At 39.1% G+C, this 11,565-nt stretch overlaps 1 protein-coding gene across 1 annotated transcript; it reads left to right on the forward strand.

Annotated features, from left to right (window-relative positions):
* The first annotated feature begins 10,738 nt into the window (after positions 1-10,738).
* On the forward strand, positions 10,739-11,260 carry LOC110923971. The gene has a single exon (XM_022168022.1). It carries the CDS (start codon positions 10,739-10,741, stop codon positions 11,258-11,260), a length of 522 nt encoding a protein of 173 aa, XP_022023714.1.
* Positions 11,261-11,565: the final 305 nt, after the last annotated feature.

An 11,565-nucleotide genomic window follows, 5' to 3' on the forward strand; every position in this document is an offset into this window, starting at 1 on the left:
TCTCCTTGGGCAATCTCTGGCAATGTGACCTTTGATGTTGCAATTAAAGCACCTTCTGGTCTCATAACTCCAACTCCGGCAGTTAACAGCAATGTGTCCATGATAACCGCATCGGTAACACACCCTGTTATCATACCGATCACCATTTTGAGTCCAAACGCTCAGATCAAAGCATTGTTTGGCTTGGTGATATTCCTTCCTCAAATTTGTTGGATTTAGCTTTGAAGCACTGTGGTCCGACCTGCACCACTTATTACCAACAATTTTAGAATTTTCATTTTTTAATTTTTTTAATTTTTTCTTTTGATTGGATGAACGATCTGATGATCTTTTAATATCTTTTTGAACAGTTTTTTCATTGTTAATTTTTTGTTTCTGTTCTGCTTTCTTCTTCAAAGGTTTTTGTTTCGAGCATTCACCCTTTTCAGTTGATTGCAGAACAGTTTTCTGAAATTTTTCTTTTTTATCATCAGATTTTTCATCACAATCTTTCACTTTGACTTTGTCAAAGTTTGTGACATTGTCACTCATTGGAACAGAGTTGATTGGTTTTGGACAAGGAATATTCAACTTGTCAGATGAAGTCACAAAACCGATCAACTTCTTTTCAAGTTCATCAATTCTGTTCCTCGAATTCTCAACTTCACTTTCAAGCTGAGAGATTCTTTCAAGATGACACTTGATTGAATTTTCATTTTCATTTTTCAAGTTTTCAAGAACAGATTTTTCATTTTCCAAAACATTTATCTGTTCTTGAAGTTTCACTTCATTAGCTTTCAGATTTTTGTTCTCCAATTTTATCCAGAAATCTTCATTTTCTGATGATTTCTGTTTGCTTTCAAAAACCTTTTCATTTTCTTTCAACTTCTTGTTTTCTGATGTCAAACTGTTCAAGTTACTTAACAGTTTGTCATTTTCAACTTTCAACTTCTCACAATTTTCCTGAACCATAAGAATCTGCTTATCATCAGCTTGCTTCACATCTTCTAGCTTCTTGACTTCCGATGTCAAACTTTCCGCATCCTTCAAGAGTTTGTCATTTTCAGTCTTGAAGCGGTCACATTTTGAACAAACTGATGCAGAACTTGAAGTTTCATTCTTCACAGATTCTTCAACCTTTGGAGCATCCTTCGTTTCCATCTTGTCAATTCCTGCACGAAAGAGTTTAACAAAATCAAAAGGATTCATATTATCATCAATATAACATTTCCTTTTGATATCATATTTCAGAGTACTCTTTGTTGCAAGAAAATCACAAACTCTTCTATCAACTTCAATGAGTATATCCAGATCCAATCTATGTAAATTCTTTTCCATCTCAGCCAAAAATTCTCTCCTTTTCTTTTCTTCCTTATAAAACTCTGTTCTTACTTCATTAAAGAACTGATGTTGAAAAAGTTCTGGAAAGAAATCTCTCTGTTTTAGTTCAACCATAAACTCATCCCATTTAGCAGGTAAAGAAGTTGTCAATTTTGATAGATATTCATCATTTGACAACTTAATACCCCTATACCACATATTGTCCGTTAAAATTTTAAATCGGTTTTCTATTTCGTTCAATGTTTCCTCCTTTTGGCATATGAATAGTTCAAAACTTTTCGTCCAAATATCCAAGCTCACATTTTTATAATCGGTATCCATATTTCTCATATACCAATTATTAAAATCCTCTAGCTTAATGTTTTCTTGTTCATCAAATACCATCATCATTTTTCGCAAATCCAACACGTGCTTGTTGACTAAAAATGGATCAACTATTTGTCAGATAAGTGGCCCAGACAAGTAATCACAAGAGCAGACTAACAATTGTCTTAAAAGCGATCCAAATTGTTCAAATAAACGGTCCAATCTAATTGTCCGGATAAGCGGTTCAAATGATGTCCAAATAAGCGATCCAAATGGATGTTGATTTGGAGCGGACCAGGTTGTTTGATCAATAAGCGATTCAAGTTTGTCCGGATAAGCGATCCAGTCTAGTCGTTCGAGCGGTTCAAACAAAGTTCTAAGAGCGGTCCACAATGATGTTTTGGAGCGATTCAAGAGTCAAATTTTCGAGCAATCCAAGTCAATCGATCGAATAAGCGGTTCTCAAATGTTCAGAAAAGCGGTCCAAAACAACTAGTTTCGAGCGATCCAGAACATGTTCGATCGAGCGATCCAAATTTAAATTCAATTTTAACTCACTAAAACTTCAAATTTTGATTCGAAACTTTCTAGGGTTTGTCTTTGTACTAACGTATACAATCCCTGAGATTTTGAGCAAGTTTCGACCGTGAAATCTTCCCGAATCAGAAAAAGAAGGTGTAGAAGTGAGAATTTCGAGCAAAAATCGAGCTAAACAGTAAGAACTCTTCCTCCTGAGCTCTGATACCACTTGTAGGATCGTTTGCTGACCCGATGAGTCGTTCAGAAGAGCACTTAGACTAATCCAGAGGCGGAATTCATTGAATTAGTCTTTGTAAAGCTTGATTTCACACTTTAACGTCTCCTGTATTGATTATATATCAAATTACAAGTTCGTGGAGACAATCGGACAGGGCTTCGCCTTTACACCTTGGAAAACACCCACCAGACCCTTGGAATCGCTCATATGTTCCCATATATATAGGAACCTTGGGCCGCTCATATGGACAAGTCCATATGAGCGATCCAACCAAGTGACACATAAGCGATCCACTAGATTGCCACATAAGCGGTCCAATACAATTCAAGATTTCCCGTTTACCGTTCACTATACAATTAGCCCTTTCCTAAGACTCGAACTAAGATGTAGTCGACAGACAACTGCACCAACAGGTAGAGTAGTAAAAAGGTCCGAGTTTTCGTGGGCGGAAGTGGATGTATCTACAGGGGGGGTGTCATGTTTTGGTTAACGAAACTGGGATAGTCAGACAAGAAGTGGAGGTGGAATGGAGGAAAAGATGGTATGTTGTGTGGGTCACGGAGGAGTACGATAACGTGTTCCAGTCTATTGTTGCTGGAGCGATGGGGTCAGATACACCAGTGTCAGAGGCGTCGGATAATGGTGGCAATGTGCAAGGGAGCGAGGATGATTTGGAAGAGGGGGAATGCCGCCGAAACAAGGAAGAAACGCTGGAAGGGGGTGTTCGAGAATCGCCGGGAATTGATACGTCGCCTGAGGAAACTGAAAAGGCGGGTGCAGATTATGGCTTGCATGGGAATGGGGCACAGCCGCCGCCTGGGGAAAAGGAGACAATTAATGCTTCTAGGGGTTGGGATGGGGTTGGTAATGTACAAGCACGTGGTTTCACATGTGGATCTTTTGAGGGACCCACTAGGTCTTTTCTGGTTGGAAAGGGTACTCCCTTGGGGCCAGGCCCAAATCCGCGTAAAAGGCCTCGTTGTACCAGAAGCCCACCTCAGATGGACTCATCACCAAAAGAATTTGGGCTCAGCAAGGAGAGTCCGTGGGATCTAAATAGGACGGCGTCGGTACACCAGACCTCAGTTGAGACCTCTGCGACAAATACCGATACAAACCAAGTGAATGATGAATCCAGACCGGACGGTGCAGTACATGGGGTTGGGGCGATCATCGACTCGATCCATCAGGTGGTGACCAGAATGTTGGAAATAGGCAGGTGGAGGTGGGTACTGGTAGAGTTGGGGATTCAGACGGCCAATCACCAGAATCTGGTGTTCTTAAAGAGGCAGAGGAAACAATATTCGCAGGGATGAAGGTGGGATTCCAAGTCCAGGGCTTCACAGAACAGGTTAGCTCGATAATTATGGAAGAAGGTGGTGAAAACATACAATTATGAATTTTCTAGCTATCAATTTAAGGGGGTGAGAGACACCCGGAAATCAGATTGGGTGAGAGGGCTTAAAACAACACATGGTGTGCATTTTCTGGCTATCCAGGAATCTAAAATTGGTACGTCTTCTAGTTTTCTGTTTAGGAAATTTTGGGGCAGAACTATCTTCGAAGTTGAGTCGGTGGACGCGGTTAGTGCATCGGGGGGTGTGGTGTCAATGTGGGATCCGACTGTGTTTTCTAAACAGTCCGTCTTGAAAAATAGACACTTTTTGGTCGTGTCGGGTTCGATCCGCGAGTCGGGGGTGGTTCTAAAGATCGTCAATGTGTATGCGCCAAATGACCCGATTGCGAGAAGGGTGTTGTGGGTCGACCTTGATGCAGTTAAGCAGTCTCTCCCTGGGCTATGGGTGTTTATGGGTGATTTTAATGATGTGCGATGTCAATCGGAAAGGAAAAATTCTGAGTTTGTTGCTCTAAATGCTCACTACTTTAATCGGTTCATTGAGATGGCTGGGTTGGAAGAGTATAACATGGGTGGTAGACAATTTACCTATCATTCGGATAATGGCACAAAGTTTAGCAAGTTGGATAGGTACTTGGTTTGTCAGGGGTTTAGGGAGTTGTGGCCTATGGCGTCGGTGGTTGCCCTGGCAAATAATGTATCTGACCACTGTCCTATATTGTTGTCGACTGTAGCCTTGGATTATGGCCCCCCTCCCTTTAGGGTGTTTAATTCGTGGTTGGAAGTCCCGGGATTTGTTGAGTATGTGGAGTTTTTGTGCAGATCCTTTAGATTCAATGGACCTGCGGATTTATGTTTGGCAACTAAACTGAAATGGCTAAAAGTAAGAATAAAAGCCTGGGTGAGGAGCTACTTGGATGGTAGGGACGGGGAGGTTCGCGCAAAAATGGATCAGCTTAATGTAATTGAACTCTTGGCTGAAGATAGGGATTTGTCTGAGCAGGAGTTAGCAACAAGGGCAGAGTGTAGGAATTTTATCTTGGAAGCGGATCGGGTAAAAAACATGGACTTGAAGCAGAAGTCAAGGGTCAAATGGGCAGTGGAAGGGGAAGAAAACTCTAGTTATTTCCATGGCATAACTAAAGCAAATATCTCGAGCAATCGATTAAATGGTATTCAAATAGATGGTGAATGGGTGACAGTTCCGTCGCTTGTGAAGGACCATGTATTTACTTATTTTGGTGATAGATTTAGAGAGCAAGCGTCGGTTAGGCCTCGGTTGGTGTGCCCGAATCTGACGCGGCTTTCACAAATGGATGCAGATTTAGTGAGTGAGCCATTTTCTCTCTTGGAAATAAAGAATGCAGTGTGGGAGTGTGACGGGGATAAAGCCCCGGGCCCGGATGGTTTTAATTTTAGATTTTTAAGAAGGTGTTGGGGCGGGTTACAAAATGATTTTTTGAACTTATTCACGGAGTTCTACCATACCGGTGCTTTAAACCATGGGTGTTCTTCGTCATTTATAGCCCTTATCCCAAAAGTGAATGACCCGATGGATATGGGGGATTTTAGACCTATTAGCTTTATTGGTTGCATAAATAAGGTGGTGTCAAAAGTTCTCGTTAACAGGCTAAAGTTGGTTATTCATAAGCTCATTTCGGAAGAACAAACTGCCTTCTTGTCTGGTAGGAGTATTTTGGATGGGCCTCTTATGCTCAACGAGCTCATAGCGTGGCTAAAAAGATCGAGGAAACCGGGGATGATATTCAAGATAGACATTGAAAAGGCTTAAGATACACTAAATTGGGGGGTTTTTGGATTCTATCTTGGCCCAGATGAACTTCCCGGTCATATGGAGAAGATGGGTGGCAGCTATTGTATCTAATGCACGGGCCTCCGTCCTTGTTAATGGATCCCCAACCCTAGAGTTCGCGTGTTCTAGGGGCTTGAGACAAGGGGACCCGCTGTCCCCTTTCTTGTTCATCATGGCAATGGAGGCATTATCGGGAGTTATAAAGGAGGCATGCTCGGTGGGTTTATTTAAAGGTATTTCATGTCCTCTTAATGGTCCGATCCTATCGCATTTTCTATTTGCTGATGACGTTGTGTTCTTGGGTGAGTGGTCAATCGAGAATGCAAAAAATATTGGGAGGATTATGCGGTGTTTCTATCTTGCATCGGGGCTAAAGGTGAACTTGGCAAAAAGTAGGGTATTTGGTGTGGGAGTGGATGATGTAAGTGCTCAGTTGATGGCGGATATCCTTCATTGTAGAACGGGTGAATTCCCATTTAAGTATCTCGGGCTTCAAGTGGGGGAAAATATGAACTTGGCCAAGCATTAGAAACCGGTGGTGGAAACGTTTAGGAAGAGACTATCGATTTGGAAGGCCCATACTCTCTCGTATGGGGGTAGAATAACATTAATAAGGTCGGTGTTAAACTCTCTTCCCACCTATTTTTTCCTTGTACAAGGCACCGTTGGGCGTCATAAGAGAGTTGGAAAGGATGCGAAGAGACTTCCTTTGGGGGGGGAGACATAGAAAAGCGGAAAATGACTTGGGTGGCGTGGCGAAAGACCGTGACTACAAAGGATAAGGGGAGATTGGGTTTTGGGGCGCTTCAGGATATAAACATTGCAATGCTCGAGTAATGGTGGTGGAGGTTCAAATCGGAATCAAATGTTTTGTGGAAAAAGGTTATTTGGAGCTTACATAATAATCCTAGATCATGGAGCCTAATCCCGGCAAAACTCTCAGTTCCCGGACCTTGGAAACAGATTTATAAGATTGTAAATGATTTTGGTGCATTGGGTATAGATTTAGAAAGTTCGTTCAGAGGGGTTGTGGGTCGGGGTCAAGAGGTTTCTTTTTTGTTGGACTATTGGCTTCTGGAGGAGTCTCTTGCTGTCAGATTCCCATGACTGTTTCAGTTAGAGATGTCACACCCCTTCCTGCGGCGGAAGCACGAGGTGTGATCATGAAAGGTTCTCATTGCATACGAAAAGTAAACATACTACATGCTCATGAAAATAACTTCAAATACCATAATTTGAAATCATAAGTTAGTGTTTACATCGCGAGTTAACATAAAACATTGTCTTTAAAGGTTTACACTTGATTTAAAGACAAACATAAGCGACATCCACGAGCATAAGTAAGACCACGCGCACATCCATCCTAGTTACCTGAAATACATGTGAGTTTTGGAAAAACGTCAACATAATGTTGGTGTGAATTCATGCATTTTTGTATTTCACGTTTGTATACTTTGTATAAAAACATAGTTTGTGAATTAATCAAGTTTTCATATATATAAATCCAGTTTCATGTGTACACCACGTACTCATGTATAATCCAAATTCTTCTTGAGTACCCCACGTACTCAAGTATAATTCAAGCTTTTCTTGAGTACCCCACGTACTCAAGTATTCATCAAGTTTTAGTATGGTATGAAATTTTATGTAAATAAAGTATTCCTGTAAGTATCAGGATTGTTAATGGGTTGCAAAGCCATTAACATGTGACACGACATAGGAAGTCACCAAACCTTAGGCATTTAATTGGTATATTCTGAGACACAAAAGCACTACTCGATACTCACCCTCACCGAGAGTGTGGCTGCCCGGCACCCGTTAGATCTAACCTTTTGTTATGCGGTCTAGGTATATTGTTGATTAATGGTGCTTCTGTACCCTATTCGTGACACGATTTCTCGCATCATTTTTCATAGCGCATCCTACTTGGTTCTCGTTTCTCACCAAGCGCGCTTCCCGCATTCTTATATCACATACACTTGGTACTCGTTTCTCACCAAGTGTGTTTCTTGTATTCTTATATCGCTACACACTTGGTACTCGTTCTCACCAAGTGTGCTTTTTATTATCATACCATTTGTTAAACATAAAAATATTTGTAACATGTATTTCACCCCCGAAGTTATAAAACTGAAAACAGTTAAGAGAAAAGGGGGAACATGAACTCACAACTTTGCGTTCCTGTGCGTCGTAAACTTCACCAGTTTGCTTATTTAACGTCGTAACCTATACGCGTTTTCTTAACGTTAGTCACTAGACTTGCTTCGCACAAGTACAGTCACTGTCATTTGTATTCGTATTCGTATTGTTGTGTTAAAAATATTTTATATTTTTAACTAAGCATCTTACTTGTATAATTTTCTCACAATTTAATATAAGTATCTCATGTTTTGCACTTTGCACCCGAATTATGTATCTTATATGTTGTATGTGTATTTTTAAGTCTCTATACACTAGCACGTATAACACATACTATATACACTTAGCACAAAAGTTGGTGATAAAATAATATATATTTTTCTCTCAAAAATATACATACTTATATCCATTTTTATTTTTGAAGAAATCCTCACTTCTTATCATCAAAAATTAGGGAAACCTTGGTAATATTCTTAAATACATTTTTTAGCGAATAAGTTCTTCAAAAACTTATATTTTTCTAAGTGTCAATATTTATAAAAATTTTGACAGAGTTTCCCCTAAAAGTGGAGGTTTCCCATGTTTTCAAAACATGTGTTTATTTTCTTTTAAATCGTCAACAATCATCAACAACAATTATCAGCAATAATCATCAACCAAAAATCACTAATTTTCCCCATTTCATGAACTTGAATATTTACAAAAATGTGTAGTAATTTACTAGCACATTTAGTAAGTCTTGTTATCTTTAAAAATAAGTTTAATTTCTTAAAAACTTTATTTTTAAAGAATATGAAGTTCCACAACTTCTAGTCGGTATTTATGAAAATTATTTCTTTGTTAAAACTTTTGTTACACAAGTGTTCACACACTTGTTTGTTCACAAAAATCACTTTTGTTTGTGTAAGATCCGGTTATAAAACATGGTTTCGTCTTACAGTTGGTTTTTCGAAAATACCACTTGTAGATCCGTAGATCTACTAGTTTACAACACTATTTCATAGGAAAAATTGATTTTACACAAGTTCATGCTTAGTAAGTAGTAGTGTTCATCATTTAACCCTTTACATACTTAAACATACTTTATGTCATGTTTCATGGACATGACTAATTCGGGTTAGATGATGACCCGAGTTACTACTAACATAGATCGGCACTAAATAATCACAACACAACAAGTCTTACAAGTTTTACACAACTTCATAGCTTTTATCCAAAACATTTAACACTTTTGTAAACTTTTATCATGTCATCTTGTAAGTTCATGAGTTTTAACCGACAAAGTTCATTTTAACCACTTTAGAATAGATCAAGAGGGTGATTAGGAATACTTACTACTACCACAAGGCTAGGGAAGTTCAAGAGATCAAATGAAGTGGATAAAAGCAAATGAAGAAGGTTCTTCAAGATCTACAAGCTCCACACTTCGTTAGACACCTTCCTGCATCTTATGTAAAGCTTGGGATGGTTGAACAATTGACGAAGATGGTGGTGGTTTGGGTGGTGGCTCACGGCCGTAAAGGGAGAGAGAGGAAGGGAGTGAGTGGTGAAGTGAAGATGGTGGTGAGATCTTGTGTACTTATAATATTTGCAAGATCTTCCAAAATATCTATTGAAATCTTACAAGATCTAGTTAATATCTAAATAAATCAAAGTGGATCCAAGGAGATTATGTAAGATCATACAAGATCATCCAATTTAGGCATGTGGGCCGATTTTAAGTTTAGGGGGGAAGGGGTCTAGTTGTAAATTTTAATCATAAGTTATCTTATAGTACTTTCATGATCTTTCTCCATATCTTTCAAGATCTTTATAAATCTTATAGAATCCAAGAAATATCACATAATATCTAAATAAATCTTGGCAAGATATTAAAGGATTTAGCTAGATCTTACAATATCCTAGAGTATCTTGGTAATAGCTTATGAAATCAAAAGAAATCCAAGCAAGATCATATCAAATCTATATAGATCTTACAATATCCAAATAAATCCAAGAAAGATCATAATAAATCTAATGGGATTTTGTAGGATGTTGGCAAATATTTGGTGGGGCCACCCCATGTGAACCGTCCACAATTGGGATGGGGGGGGGTAATGTGTAAATTCCAACTCTAATTTATAAACAAGTTAGTTTACAAGTGTAGTTTTTAGGGACTTGTGTGTTATTATGTTATAAGAGGTGTTATGGTGTTCGGGGACCATAACTAGTTCGGAAACATTAAAACAATGCTTCTAGTACTATTTTTTTATGTTCCGGGTAATGCCCGGTTGTTCGGGTAAATACCGGTCCGTTAAAGTGCTAGTTTACACTTTTTAGTGTCTTTTAAGTACCTTTCTTGTACCCTTTCAATTCCCAACACTTAGGGAAATATTATGGATAATAAAACGACATCTCTGCAAAGTATTCATATGTTTAAATGCTGAATTATTGCTGAATTATATAAATTCTGCACTTAAAGTGCGTTCCGGGTGCTTTTTAGTGCTTATTTTTGCTTTCGCAATGTATCTATATTAACCCTTGTATGTACTCTTGGGTTTTAATGTATTTTTGTTATTGGACCTACACCTAGGCTCCAATTTTATTGTCTGACTGCTTTCTGCAGTTTCGTTGACACAGTGTGTCTTACCGGGGAGTTTACTAATATTTCTGACGCAACGCTCTCGTTTTTGCATAAAGCAATATTTTGTAGTATACAATGTGCATGAATTCACTTGCTTAGCATCTAATCAGTCAATGTTGACATTTAAGCAAATAATTGCAGTCATTAAACAATAATTAAAGTGTACGGAAGTTACCGGTTTTGTGCCAGTTGTCACAAGAGAGGTATAAAAGAGCAGTAGTTTCTGACTGGATTGTAGTGACAAACGGGGTATGGAGTATCAGGTCGCATTGGATTAGGCAGCTTGCAACGACTGAGGAACACAATGATTGGGCACAACTGTCTTCGTTGCTGTCCTCAGTCGCTTTGTCTGCTGAAAATGATAGGTGGATTTGGTCTTTGGATCCGAACAGGTCATTTACTGTAAAAGGGTTACGAAGGCGCATGGCTGATAGTGATCATGAGGCAGTTGGGAGGGCGTTTATGTGGAACCAGTGGATGCCGATTAAGGTAAATTTTTTGGTATGGAGGCTGAATTTAGATTCACTTCCCACAAGAGTGTCTCTTGGGAAAAGGGGTGTTAATGTACTGTCGTTGAGTTGTGAGCTATGTCAAGATGAGGAGGATTCAACAGACCATGTTTTCGCATCTTGTCGGTTTTCACAAAGGGTTTGGGAAGGGATAGCAAGGTGGTGTAAACTGTCACCATTATTCTTCTATGGCGTGGAGGATCTGGTACACTACCATGAGCAAACACGTGGGTCAAAAGTATGGAAACAGCTGATATATTCCATCTTTCAGGCGACAATTTGGTGCATCTGGGCGAGTCGTAATAATGCGGTGTTCGATCGGAAGAGGAGTTCGCCGGATAGACTGGTGGAGGAGGTAAAAGTGTTGAGCTTCTTATGGGTAAAACATCGGTCAAAAGCGACGGCTTTAGGGAAAATTGGTGCACGTTTGATGTAAACTGTTTGGGTGTGTAACCTGTAATGTTTGGTGTTTGTAATTTGGTGGGCTTAACTGTTCTTGTTATCCCACTTGTTTTAATAAAATTGTTAGTTGGCCATTCAAATAAATTTTTTTTAATGTTATATTTTATTCTCTCAATAAAGTTACTGGTCTATATCTGAACATTACTGCCGCAAACATCAAAATTCAAAAGAGCGTAAAAATCCCCTTATTTCTTGATTTTGAAGATTTGAGGTGGGCAGCTCACTGGTTGAGTGTTCTCCATACATCATTTAGCCATTTATCATCATGAAGATATTTTC

Source organism: Helianthus annuus, chromosome 17, assembly GCF_002127325.2.
Source record: "Helianthus annuus cultivar XRQ/B chromosome 17, HanXRQr2.0-SUNRISE, whole genome shotgun sequence".
NCBI classification, from domain to species: Eukaryota; Viridiplantae; Streptophyta; class Magnoliopsida; order Asterales; family Asteraceae; genus Helianthus; species Helianthus annuus.

Coding starts and splice junctions, on each gene's coding strand:
- LOC110923971 (XM_022168022.1), top strand. CDS start 10,739: ATGGCTGATAGTGATCATGAGGCAGTTGGGAGGGCGTTTATGTGGAAC.